The following is a 14,640-nucleotide window of genomic DNA, read 5'->3' as shown; positions in this document are numbered from 1 at the left end:
AACATCTAAAATTATGTTTCATGATTGCAAAAATTTTCAAAATTAAAGGAGAACACAATGTTTTATCCAAAAAAAGGGAAGCCACTTGGCGTTGTTCTCACACACTTGCACAGAGACAAAGATTAAGATAAAAAATGTACCTGGAGTCGACCTGAGAACACCTGGGAATTATCTGTTTTGGGTTTTTTTTGATATAAAGTTTTCTTTTTCAAAACCTATCACCTCTCTGTAAGTAGCTTTGGCTTGAGTTAACATCTAAAATAAATAAATAATAATAATTTTAAAAATCACATCAGAGTTAAAATTTGCAAGCACTATCAGGTACTTAAAATAAAATTCAAGCACTTTCCAGACCTTGAAAATTCAAGCATTTTCAAAGATTTCAACCACCCGTACGAACCTCGTTATCATTATCATTATAGTTTATTAGAACGTTTGCTTACACTGCAGTGAGTGATCTTTACTGACAGTTTGAATTTAAATAATAACCGACAGTGAACAGAAAAAAAAACCTGCTTCTGTGCTGCCAACCGCGTGTGATGTATGAAGCACAGCCATACAGGTTATATAGGTACCAGAAAGCAATAGCATGTAATTAGGAGAATTCACAGTGTACAAAACAAACAGGTCTGTCTTGACGTGACGGTATTCGTCTGGTAAAAGCTTCTAGAATCCCACGTGCAGTATTTAAAGTTAGAATGTTTGCCTTTATTCTCTAGGGAGGATCCAGTTCTGCACGAATTGCAAGTTCGTAATTAATTGTACAAACCATGACACATATAGTTTCTCTGGGGACCATTTTGTGTCGGCTGCTCGTCTTCTACTGAAATCCAGTCCACTTTCCCCCCCATCTGACGGTAAAATGTCTTCAGTTTCTTCGTCTCCCACTCTGTTTTTCGATAAATACCAAGGAACGGAGGAAACCGAAGCCACTGCGACCTGCCTCCCGATCCAAGAACAATCCACTATGAAGGTTTATTGTGCTTGGCATTTAGAGCTTTTTCTCAATTCTGACATTCTTGGACGCAAAAAAAAAAAAAAAAAAAAAAGATAAGTGGAAGACTACACTGTCTGCAGAAAAGAGAGAAATCTGAGTGCATCCATTGTACTTGGTTGGCACACAAAGTTCCTCTGATTTGGCTCTTGATTTGCATGAGAGAAAGATCAACAAAAGAACATTTTAAAATGCAGATTGCTGGCAAGTCGTCACAAAGACAAAGTTCTGTACATTTGGTCTAGATTGAAGCTTCGGATTTTGATCAGAAATATGAGAGGAGAACTTGTCTGCAACCACAAGAGACCAGAAGCCGTTTTTTGTGAATACTAGAGTGTAATTAGTGAGTGAAAGTCATTTGGATTCTGGGGATGATGCAGTCAAGACAACACTGACTGCTCAGTTTTGTTAATAGTGCGACCCGTCAGTATGTCTGCTCAAATGTCACCATGACATATTCTTGTGCGTCCATTGTGCTTGGGAAAAATATGCGAATCAGATCGTGAGCATGAGAAAACGGCTTTGAAATGACACTATTATTCAGGGATACAAGGCTCGTCATCCTCAAGTCCAAAGATACGAGGCTGAGCTGGAGCCGATAAAAGCTGAATAATTACTGCAACGTGCAGTCTTCTTTTGTGTTTCAGTTTTTGTGTTGTTATACATTTATTTTTCATCATTACTTACTTAAATAATTGTTTTTAACTTTGTAGCAAGATCTAGATTGCAGATATTCCACTCATGCAAGCTATAGAAAATAATATACAATGTGTACAATACAATATTGAAAATACCAATATTATTTAATTCTATATATATATAAATATCTTTATAAATACCTGATTTTTTTTCCTCATTTGTTTTTCTGTACCTATCTTTCTCTGCACTTGCTTGTTGTATGTTGTTGCTGTCTTATCTTATCTTATACAACCATATGATGTAATTTAATATCACAGTGCTGACTCCCCATACATTTGCGAAATGCAACATGACAAACCATAAATACTCTAACCATAAAAGAACAGATTAAAAGACTGGGCAATATGACTAAAAATGTTACAATTATAAGTCTGAAGTTTGACTTTTTATCACATGTGAAGGTTGAAGAAACCAGATGTGTATGTATTGTATTAAATATTTCCTAATAGTCAGAAAATGACAAATAATTGCCAAGCAGTGCAAGATATCAGAAATACAGAGGTACAGAATGTGTCACAAACATGGAAATTATCACGATATGAATCATACTCTGATTATTATTATCATTCTAACCCCTCTGGTTTCATATGTATCTACTTTGTCTCAGGTCAAAGAAGATGATTGGACATTTTCAATTGACAGGAGTAAATTAATGTCTACATCCATCGCATTTTAATTCAATACTTTAAGGTCTTTTCAAGATTTTTTTTTTTTTTTTACCAAATTTAAGTTGGAACTGTAAACAAATCATCCTTTTCTTGGCCTTAGAAATAGGTTTAACATGGGCTTAATCTCCATATTGCCAACAGTTAAGCACAAGTATAAAGATGAAAAGATGGTATTAAATAAAATGTTTTTGGCAGCACAGACCTCATAAATCCACAAGAAAACTGACTTCTCAGAAGTAATGTTCATCAAACTGAATTCAAGACATCTAAGGACTTAAATGAACACTTTGCCAAAGTTGCACAGCCCTGTACCAGGCCAGAGTGGACATTCAAGTAAGGATGTAATGGACGAAAAAAGGATGGTCTGCGTTCTCCGTTCTGCAAAGTTAGCCACTGATATACCAACAACAAACAAAAAAAAAAAAAAAAGAGTCAAGAAGCGTGGCATCAAATATGATCCAGATTCAAGTTATTGCTGGACTCTTTTCTGTCATTGCTTGTGCATTGTTTATGGATAGCCTTGTTATTCTGACAGGTTTAGCCATGAAGAGCCATGCCGTTGGGAGGGCCTGGATCACTTGTCCTGATGCAGGGCACTGTGGCCTCCAACCGGTGTAAAAGGAGCTCATAATTAATGTTTAATACATCACTCAACTGGAGGCAGATTGTCAAAATGTTCCCATGAACCAGGAAGGCGTGCTGTTAAAATTTTCAGATCGTGCCTGCAAAAGTTTTTGCACAAACAACAAACCTTCTTCCCATTGACCTTTGACATCCACACTTTCCATGGAACCTTAACCCTGAGTCAAAGTTCACGAAACTCAATTAACCCTAACCTTACGTTCCATGAGCTTTCTCTTGAACTCTAACATGGCCAAATGTAACCCTAACCCTGCTTCACGTCGCTGTGCCAGACACCATGTGTTGACATCAAAGAGACAAGAGAAGCCCAGCATCTGAGATGATCCCTATCACAGTCCCGGACTCTTTTCTTTCCCTTAGTCTGTATTGTTTCGACAGTAGAAACCGTTGACGCTCTTCTTCCGGGCTTTGGCCTGATGAAACGGCCCGGTCCAGGCCTAAGCCCAAGCCAGGCGTTCCCTTGAGAGTCACCGGATCCCTTGTCCGATCACAGGGCGCCGTGGCCTCAAACCGGGGCGCATTACACTTAGTCAGCAGACCACAGGAAACAGGAAAACAGAATCTGCTGCTTCACGCCGTTCTTCTCAACCCTCAACCGTCTCCCGTGCCCTAATCGGGTTACACCTTCATCTATTACATCAGAATTAATTCTTTTAGGGCTGGTTTGGTCTGTGCTACGTAAACACAACATAATCAAAAGGCCAAGTTTGATTTTGAGCACAATGGGCAGTTATTTAGTTAGTCTAACCTCAAGGAATCATATCTTAAGGTCACATCTTGTTGTTGACATGCCCATAAAACCTGAGGTCATATCAAAAACAAAATGTTGATATGACCTAACAAAGAAAGCCTGACAGACAATAACATCCAGACTCTAGAGAAAGCGAGTTTCCTTTTTCCCCACTCTCACAGATTTTTGCAGCCAAGCTTCCATTTCAGAATTTTAGATGTAAAGTACATTTGCAAAAGCTTATGCTCCTCTTGTACTTAAGTAATTTACACTCCTGACTTGAAAAATGTTCCAGGTAAGTGGCAGAGCTCCTACTTATGCAAAATGCCTCTGCACACCTCCTCAGTCTGCATATGAGATGGAAAAGCATGCTGTGGTTTCATTTTCAAACACCTCTGTTCTGTCTCGCTCTGTGCACAGAGCCATAGGTCTCGCAGATACCATTCGGAAAACTGGGTCACATCACACACAATACGTTACATAAACATCACAGGTGGACATTCTTACAAAAAAATACAAATAAGGGAGGCTGCATTCGGAGCCGTGTTGGCTTTTTTCCCACCATGCACAATACATTTTCAGCAGGGAACACGCACAGAAAAAATTATTAAAAAAAACAAAAACATCCATCCATGCAATAAACCCAGGCATGAAAAAAAAAAAGAACAAGACGTTGTTGAAAAGCAAAAGAGAACAACAAAATGGTGGTCTGGGATTGAGGTGGAGAATTCAAGCTCTGAACCCAAAAAAGGGGAAGGGGGGACTAATAGTGTTTCAACTTCAATGAAACTGCTCTTACCTCCACCATAATGTGAAAGGCGTGCTTGTTGAAAAGGAACATAAGAAGCAAACAGAGAAATTATTGCTATTTTCTGTCAGTTAGTGGATGGAATAGAGGCAGATAAATGGTAGGAGATGATGGGCGTCTCAGAACGACCTTTTGTTCCCCTCGAACTCCTGACTAGAGCTTTGGAAATAAAGGTTTGAGACAGATCCAGCTCTCGCAGAACGGAGGCAAAGCAATGTATCTCGATACTTAAACATTGCTTTGAGTAAAAGGAACAGATCATAATGAATGTCTGATATAGAAGCCATCCTGAGGACAGAAGTTCAAAGTGTTGCTGAGATCTAGGACGCACTGATGTTTACATTTTCCTTTACGTTCTTGCACAGGCACTAAAAATGTTAAAATCACATATGATGCAACACCTTTGTTCAACTGACCTTTAACGAACACCCTTTTCATGGACCTTGACCCCAAGTGAAAGTTCACAGAAATCAACCAAAAGAAAGGACATAAAACTTTCACTATGGGTTAAGCCACACATGTAAACAATATATTTTAGTTCAAACACCTCACTTTTTCGAAATGTATACCTCTGTTTATTACACTTTATCATTTTAACATGCTGAAAAGTCTCATGGAAAGGCTGCTCACCCTGATTTAATTTAGAAACTGATACAGTGTTGTACTGTTGAGACTACAGCAAAGAAATCCTGGTTTGCAGCATATGCTGGCTGTCATTAACATTATATAACATAGCATTATGTAAATGAGCATTAAATGATAAATGAACAAAAGAACAAAAAGCAAAATAATAAATAAAATGAACAAAAAAACCCAAAACTGAACCCAATAATAACAAAATAATCAAAGTTAACATAAGAAAATAAACAAAAATGTACTAAATAAAGTAAAAACTACAAAAATAATCAGATCTGAACCTTCAGGTAGGGTTCACATCTAATCAAGAAATGAAGAAAAAACAACAATAATAAAATGAACACAATAATCCACAACATAATGCAAATTAACATAAGAAAATAAACAAAAACGTACTTAATAAACTAACCAAATAATCAGAACACATCTTCTGTCCGACAAAAGAACAAAAAAATAAATAAATTATAAAATGAACCCAAAAACATCCAAATTGAAAGCAATACTCAAAATGAACATTAAAAAAATGCAAACAGAAATGCATTAAATAAACTAACAATTAACAAAAAATAATCAGATCTGAACCTTCAGGTAGAGTACACATCTAATCAAGTAAAAAAAAAAACAAAAATAATAAAATGAACAAAAAAAAATTAACACCATAATCCACAAAATAATCAAGCCATAAAAAACAAACAAACAAGCACTGAATACAGTAAAAAATGACAAAATAATTAGACTGGAACAGGTACAGTATGTATCTTCGGTCCAACAAAAGAACAGAAACAAAACATCTAAATTCATTTTAAAAAAATTCCAAACTAAACATAATAATCAAAATTAAAATGCCAAAACCAACATAAAAATCAACCAAAAATGCACCAAATAAACTAGAGTAATTGAGTAAACTAAATTACACATCTTCCATCCACTGAAAATCGTTAAAAAAAAATCAGGTGAAAATCTACAAGAATCACAAAATTTTGACTGATTTGTTAAAAAAAATTACTCAATAAATGATGATTAAACTATTCATTAAATAAGAGTCAAGTAAGCAATTCACTTCACATCTTTCTAGTAAAATATGTGGTACTTCATGACCTTCCATGAATGAAAAAAAATAAAGAGCTGAGTCAAAACGACGGTGAATAAATGGGACATAAGGTGCTTGAATGAGTTTTAAGTGTCTTTGAGGTGACTGGAGTGCACTGAGCCTTTGGGGCAGTAATAATCCACACACCGTCCAGGTGTACGTGGACTTTTACCAACGCCACCAATGAGGTTTTGATCAGATGGATCAAAATGAACAGCCATGGAGCCCTGGTGGAAAATGGGCCGTCCTTAAGTGTAAGTCCTCCCCTCCTGTCCATGTGAAAGCTGTGGGTCTGTGTACTCAGACACAATCAATTCCAGTTTGCCTCCACTTCGCACTGCGCTGAGGATTATGACGGCTCGACGGCAAATATGTCGTCCAGAGACGGAGCACACTCATAATGACATAATCACAGTGTGTAATTAAGTCACCGTGCATCCATGCTGCCTTTAAAGGTTTAGCTTTATGGAGTCTATAAAGAGTTAGAAGAACAATGTTGTCTAAAGGGGAGACTTTAGCTTTAGAAAGCGACCGTCCTGTTTATGAACTCAACCTGGTGTTAGTCTCACAACTACATGACAAAGTACTCCGACTTCTGCAAGTGGGCGGCTCTGTCTACATCCTGGGACTTTTGGTGAACAATTAAACAATACTTTTACATGCTTACATATCCATCTACCTATCTATATCAGTTTTTTTACTTATCATATTGATAATATTTGTAGCAGATAGATAGATAGATAGATCAAAACAGGCAAGAAAATATACAAAATAAAACAAATAAGTAACGCAATGACTAGAAAGGACAAAATAATTAACAAAAATAATTAAAAAGTACAAATATAAGCAACAAAATGAGTAAGAAATTAACAAAATGGGAAAAATGCATAAAAAAAAAAAGTTAGATAAAATCAATATAAAAAATATGTAAGAAAATGACCAAAAATAACCATAAAGTAGCACGCTGAATAGAAAAGACAAAATGAAAAAAATGACAAATATTCAAGAAAATGAACAATAGATAGATAGATAGATAGATAGATAGATAGATAGATAGATACAAGACCAACTTTTCAATACTCTCAATGTATTATTTCTGTAATGCTCTAATTGTTTTTGTCAATATAATAGTGTTTCCCCCCAAAAAATCAATAAGCAACAAATTGCTTCTTGTTATTTTATTAAAACTTATATTGTTCCTAGAAAATTTGCAAAAAAAAAAAAAAATCTGGTGGTGCTTTTAAATCCTTGAAGTACATACATTTTTGTAGTATTGATCATTTCTTTCCTACTACTTTTTATTATACATACATGGAACAACTGTAACATGCAACAATTTCCCCTGGGATAAATAAAGTCTTCTGATTCTGATGTACAATACCAGATCTGCATTATTGGATTCATGAATTACTGTTTAAAGGGCAACAGTTACATCATATCATGCAAAATTAGGTGGCAATTTGATGTCTAGTCTCTTATCTTATCCTTAGTGTAAAATCAAACCATTTACATAGCGTTACAATATTAAAAATTCTATTTGAAGTTGAAGAACTGTAGAAAAGCTGTATTTGCATTGACTGAATGATCCATACAGGTATATAATTAAATGATTCTACTCCAATAATATTCATTTTACACAGGCCCAGTATTTAAGCGAGTGTTGCATGATGGGCAGCTTTAAGAACAGGAGTGATGTTTGCTTGTTTCTACCATTAATGCTGGATGCACATAATCAAGTCAGTGCTTTAGTGAACACTGACAGTCTAATTGTTCTTGAGACAAACATTGCTAAGGTTTTCATGTGTTTTCGAGGGCGCCGTATGTCTGTTTAAGTGGAGGCTGCACATTTCAGACACCGATTAGTTTTTTTGATGAAGCAACGGTGCGAAACACACAACACTGAGGATCTTTTTTGTCCTAATGAGAGGTGTAAAAATAGTTTAGGTTCATCATGAGACTATAGCGGGACTCATTAGAATGTGGTGTCGAGGTTATTAATGGGAAACAACATGTTTGTGTTACATTAGAAAGCCGTTAACCGGGATTATTAGATCTGAGTACAAGCAGATTTACTCCTGAGGTATTGAAATTTGGTGCTGAATCACAAGACATTTTTAGAAACCTGACAGTATCATCAATTCAGTCAGAGCTTCACTACGTGGACAAAAGTATTGGGACACATTGAATTCAGGTGTTTCTTTTCTAATAGGGGTCTGGGATACAAAACAATACTGACAAATGTCATAATATAGTTTTAAATTGGGATAATTATCATTGCATTGGTTACTTTTCTTTAAATCAGGGGTGTCAAACATGCGGGCCAAAACCGGACTGGCAAAGGGTCCGATCCAGCCTGTGGGATAAATTTGTGAAATACAAAAATTACTCTGAATAACATTTACATTAATCATTTTAGTTCGGGTTCTACATTTAGCCCAATTTAATCTCAACAGGGTCAGATCGGCAAAATATGATCATAATAACAACTCCAAATTTTTCTCTTTGTTTTAGTGTAAAAAAAAAAGTAACATTACATGAAAATGTTGACATTTACAAACTATCCTTTCACAAACAATGTGAATAATCTGAAATGTCTTAAGATAAGTGCAGTTTGAACCCTATTGGGCCTGTTACTAAACTTGTTGTATATTTGTAGATCCACTGTGATCGTTAAGTTGTAATGCACATGCGTAGATGATAAACAGAGACATAAAATCGTTGAAATTGAACTTATTTTTCTAAATACATTTCAATTTGTTCATAGCTGGTCATGTGATTCACATTTTTTAAAGGACAGTTTGTAGATGTAAGCATTTTCATACTGTAATTTTATTTAATTTTTTTTTTTTACTCTAAAACAAAGAGAACATTTTGGACTTGAATTATTTATATATTATTATATTATTAATTTACTGGTCTGGCCCACTTCAGATGAATGTGGCCCCTGAACTAAAATGAGTTTGACGTCTCTGGTTTAAATTATTGTCTTTGCTTCCAAAATTCTTCAAAGACGGTTTTTACATAATTTCTCTCAACATTGATTTTGGGTTGGTTTTTTTTTTTGTTTTTTTCACTCCATGACTATGATTCTAAATGTTCTACCTCTAAATTTCTAAAATATCTTTCATGCTCTGACTATAAATAATAATGTTCTACCAAAACTAACCATCTACACAGGAGGAAAAATCTCCCATTAAACTTGAAGTAAATATTGATGATTTTATCTCAAATCAGCATGAACATGACATTTTTTAGCTGTAGCCATGATGTGTCCCAATACTTTTGTCCATAGAGTGTATAAAAGTACCCAGCCTTAGTGATATCTGTATGGTTGATGTGAATGTATGTGTAGTTCCACTCTGACATTTGCAATAGTGTGCAAACAAATTATCACGGTGCTGTTGTTTAGCTGACAGTTTGCTGTAAAAGGCCTAGGCAGCAGAAGTCAGCATCCTGCATATGTTCCTCTCTTCTCTTGGGCTCTGTTCAGGCTGCAGCTGCTTGTTTAGGACATAATCACATTCCTACTCCTTTTAATTACACATTTAGATTAAATGTGCGCAGTGTGATGCACGGCCCGGCCATTTTAGAAGCAGCAGCGGTGCAGTTGGCACACGGTTCTTGCAAAGTCAGTTAGCACCAACACCTGGAATGGTATCGTATACAAACGGGACGCTACTGACAGATGCATGTGATTTGTTCATACTGTGTATTATGTTGTATCGCAGGGATGTCAAACTCATTTTCTTTAAGGGGCCACACGCAATTGTCACTCAATAAACTAACTAAATAAATAAATAAATTGATCTCAAGTGGGCCAGACTTTTAAAATAATAGCATAAAAACCTATAAATAATGACAACTCCAAAATTTCTCTTTGTTTTAGTGTAAAAAAATATTATTAAATTATGATATTAAGTATTAATATACATTATTAAATTATTAGACCATCAAAAGTCATCAAAAACAACAGTTATGCAATTAAGTACTAACTCTTGTGTGTATCATGTGACTAAAACAGACAGAAAAGAAAACATGGAATGCCTAAAAGCACTGTTTTTGGCAGTGCAATGCCATAGATATTGATATAAGAACTGAAGTGATTTTGGTTATTATCAAGAAAACATGGAAAATGGATAGATATCAGCTCTGAAATGAAACTATTATAAGCTATTTTTGTTGTTATCATTATATTTGTCCAAACAAATGTACCTTTAGTTGGACCAGGCATTAAAATGAACAAGAAACTGAAGAAAACAAGGGTGGTCTAATCATTATTTCCACGACTATATATGTAAAAACAAAATTACACAAAAATGCACTGTTTTAGTATGAAAAAAAAAAGGAAATGTATAACAACAAGCTTTACACAAACATCAGTAAAACCCTAATGTCACCTCTATTTTATGTTTTCTTCAGTGTCTAAATCTGACTGGTTTACAAAGTTGTTCTGTATGTTTCATTACAAATGTAACAAAAATATCAGCTCTAAAAAATAAATTAAAAAATGAGAAAAAACACATGAAGTATTCTGAACTCCAAACAGTGGATTTTACATATTTTTTGGATCGTATCGTTTCCTCGTGTTCGTGTACATGTGACAGAAAAAAAAAAAATCTGAAAACTGTGCCCTCTTCTTTAACATTTGCCAACCCATGGAGGAACAGATGGAGGTTGCCTTGTGTTTTTACTCTTAACCTTGTGAAAACTGCTTGAAGACGTCCTCGCTGACTTTAGAGGAGTGATTGATCACCTGTGACACCGTGGAAAAGCACATTCGTCAACCGCACGACAAAAAGCAGAAATGAAAGTCTGCATGACGCCACCTTCATCCATCTATCACCTCATCCATCCATCACCTCATCCATCTATCCATCCATCCATCCCGACCCCATCCATCCATCCATCATGACCTCATCCATCCATCTATCAAGCCATCCATCCAACCATCCATCCATCACGACCTCATCCATCCATCCGTCCGTCCGTCCGTCTATCCATCATGACCTCATCCATTCATCTATCAAGTCATCCATCCAACCATCCATCCATCCACCCACTCATCCATCCATCCATCCATCCATCATGACCTCATCCATCCATCCGTCCATCCATCCATCCATTCATCCATCCATCCATCCAGCATCCACCCATCCAACCATCCATCCACCAACTCATCCATCATCTATCTATCCATCCATCCATCATTTATTCATCCATCCATCCGTCTATCACCACCTCATCCATCCCCACCTCATCCATCCATCCATGTGTTTTTGTCTTCCTTGCAGAGTGGCATCTACTGCGTCACCTCCTTCTAAAAAACCATACGAGCTGACTTTTAAACACATTCTCCTTCAGAGGTGGCCTCCTTTTCTTCTTCAGTCTTGTGTGCGCCTACTCATCCGTGAGCTAATATGCACACATTACACACATCCGGCATGACTTCATTTTTTTTCCATCACGGCTATTTTATTTCGCCTTTATTCCCCTTGTGATTTTCAGAAAATCTTTGGCGCTGTTGTCGTCGTCGTCTTCTTCTCTTTTTTTTTTTTTCCCACCGTATCATCGTGTTGTTATCTGATCCGCTCTCCTGATCTTGTTCTGTTTTGTGTTGTTTATTTATTCATTTAACTGTTTCCAGGTACAGCGTTTCATAAGCTGCTGTTGGTTTTTATCAGTGTGCGTTACTATTTGTTTCCTGATTGTATTGTTGAACTGTCTTTTTTATCTCTTCCCCTTGCTTTGCCTTAGGACTGTGCAAATACAATAACTAAGTTGAGAGAATTGCATGTCTCTCTTCACTCCCTCCCCCGCACTCCCCCCTCCCCCTCCCCCTCCCCCATCCACCCACCCACCCACCACCATCCTCCGAGGCAGAGCTGTGAGCGTCTCTGTGTTTAGTTTTGTTTGCCTATATAAAGCCTCATCAATAATGCAGAGGCCCCTGACTCCTCTTCCATACGGTAGAGGCTCTACAAGGGTTTTCTTTTTCCCTCGCTGCTTTGGCTGCTCAGAGAATACAGCTCCAGCTGCTGTCGGGTTAAAACCTCCACAGACTCATAAAATAACAAAATTAATCAGTGAGCTAGCAAAAAAAAAACCTGGCTTTTTTCCTCTGTATCTGACAAAGATTTGATCTTCAAGGTTAAAAACTGACAAACCTGGCCTCAAAGCAGCATTTCTGATTCAAGTGAAAACATGAAAAAGATCAAGAGTGTTGATAGGAAGTCTTTTTTTTTTTTTTTTTTCTATCTAAGCGGCTGTGGGAAAAAGCATGACTGAATAAGAAAAGACAGCATGGATAAGGGAAGGGTAATAAAAAGGTGCACTATCTGATGGGGTCGAAACTCTATTTACTTTAAGCTCAACAACACAATATGCACTTCACATTTGGAGTAAGTTAGAGTCTTCTGTTTGGTTCAGAGCCTTTTAGGTACGTCCCCGATTTCAGTCATCTCCTGGCACCCGCTCTTAAAGACAAGTGTTTGTTCAGGAAAGAAGTGTCAAAGTGGAAGGAGGACTCCTCGGAGCCTTCAATTCAACTTTACAAGAGGGAAGTGAAAAAAAAAAAGCAATTATCCAAATGTAAACTTTCAGTGCGTCTGCTCAGGCTGGTTGTAGCTCTGTTTGGCTGATGCATGGGCCAGCGAAGGCCACGGCTGTTAGAGCGCACACAGGAAAGAAAAAGAGAAAAAAAAAAAAAAACTACAGCACTTTGCAAATACAGCCCACAGCCAAAAAAGCCTAATATTCTGACACTGTACTCAACAAAATAAAAAATCCCAATGTGGTGAGATGGTTCCTGGCTAAATTTCTTAAACCAGAATAAAACTAGCAACTTAAAAAAAAAAAAAATCAAACAAAAATAGTAACAGTTTGATCCTCTTTCATCTTACACATTGAACAATGCAGGAATTTATCTATCGCTTCTAGCTTTTACTTTGCTATGTGAAATACAATAAATCTAAGTATTTTATTATTGATGTTAGTGAACATTTTTAACACATATCAGATACTTTTAACTCTCCCTTTTGCTATGTGGATCGTATTACATTTAGCTGAGAATATATAGCTTATCTTTAATATATAAATTAAACCCCTTTTAGCATTTAGCTGTTACTTGCAGCTTGTTAAGTGAAATGTAGGTTTATTTTAGCTAAGTATATGATAATTAATGCTACCATTAACTTTGACCAATTTAGTAATTTAACCCTTTTTAATTCCTCTATAATGTTTAGTTTGCCATGTGAAACATAAAGTAGTTGACGAAAAATAATTTATAATTCATGCTAGCTTACACTTTGGACAATGTAGCACTTGTAGCATCTATTTGATATGTTTAGTTTGCAATATGAAACAGTAAATTTTTTTTAAACTATTTTATGATTTGTTCTACTTTATACTTCAGTTTACTACTTTTTACCCTGTATCAGATACTTTTCCTATGCTATATGAAACATATTATATTGAGCTTGGTACTTCAGCTTGTATGTTAGCTTGCACTAAATACACTAATTTAACCCCTTTTAGCATTTACCTGTGCATTATAAACAAACATTTCTTGAAGCTAAATTTCAGCTTTGAATAATCTCTCGCTATAACTTTTAGCATGCAATGTCAAACATCTTACACTTGTTTGTTTTATTATTTGCTGCATGTTTTCTAACACTCTCAAAAGTGTAGCTAATTTAGCATTTATCTGTCCAGAATAGACTGTTACACCTAAATGATGATTAAATGGCTAAATGACTGATTACTTTTCCATAGTAATGCATGCTTGAGAAGATTTGTAGTCCTTTCAGAAAAAAAAATAACACGTTTTGCAGAAACAAGGATTTTCCTCTTCCTGGGAATTCCTTTTTATAGTGCTGTAGTTGAAGGTTTGAGTGGAGATGCTGCCTTGTTCTTACTGCATCACAGCTTCAAACAATCCTTGACTTTTTTAAGGTGCTACTAATGAGGACATGCAGCATCACCCTGCATTTACCCAACTGACTCCGACTTATACTGCCTACAGTCTGACTTTTCCATCAGAGTCGATAGTTCTTCTAATCTGGTGGGTTTTTTTTATTATCTCAAGCTTTTATCATCTTAATAAAATACTCCAACATTCCTCTGACATTCCATGTTTTGAGTAACTTAATGCTTGAAATTACAAATACCAGAATTGTACAGCTGTTTGACCCCTTAGTTTGACGATAACAACAACAAATATGTAATTTTGACGTCATAATTTGTCATTTCAAGCATCTCCTCCTTTTCAAATCTTAAGTAAAGACAAATGGAATTCACTGCATTGCCAGTGTTCCGGCTCAGTGCAACACCTGTGTTTTTATAGACAATGTACAGAACGGAAAATTTGTTTTTATA

General features: G+C 36.0%; 1 protein-coding gene across 2 annotated transcripts in view; it reads right to left on the bottom strand.

Annotated features, from left to right (window-relative positions):
- The window catches only part of LOC115434131 (activin receptor type-2A), an 89,727-nt gene that overhangs the window by 27,504 nt on the left and 47,583 nt on the right, over nucleotides 1–14,640 (bottom strand). The window contains exon 5 of one of the 2 annotated variants that reach the window (XM_030155875.1): nucleotides 4,533–4,556. The exons of the other annotated variant lie outside the window; for it this stretch is intronic. Coding sequence (XP_030011735.1) covers nucleotides 4,533–4,556 — 24 coding nt within the window. The remainder of the gene's footprint in view (nucleotides 1–4,532; nucleotides 4,557–14,640) is intronic. 2 annotated transcript variants of the gene reach the window in all.

The sequence above is a fragment of the Sphaeramia orbicularis genome, chromosome 2 (assembly GCF_902148855.1).
Source record: "Sphaeramia orbicularis chromosome 2, fSphaOr1.1, whole genome shotgun sequence".
NCBI classification, from domain to species: domain Eukaryota; kingdom Metazoa; phylum Chordata; class Actinopteri; order Kurtiformes; family Apogonidae; genus Sphaeramia; species Sphaeramia orbicularis.
The sequence above is the reverse complement of the archived record's forward strand: the minus strand, read 5'-3'. Positions and strand labels throughout refer to the sequence as shown.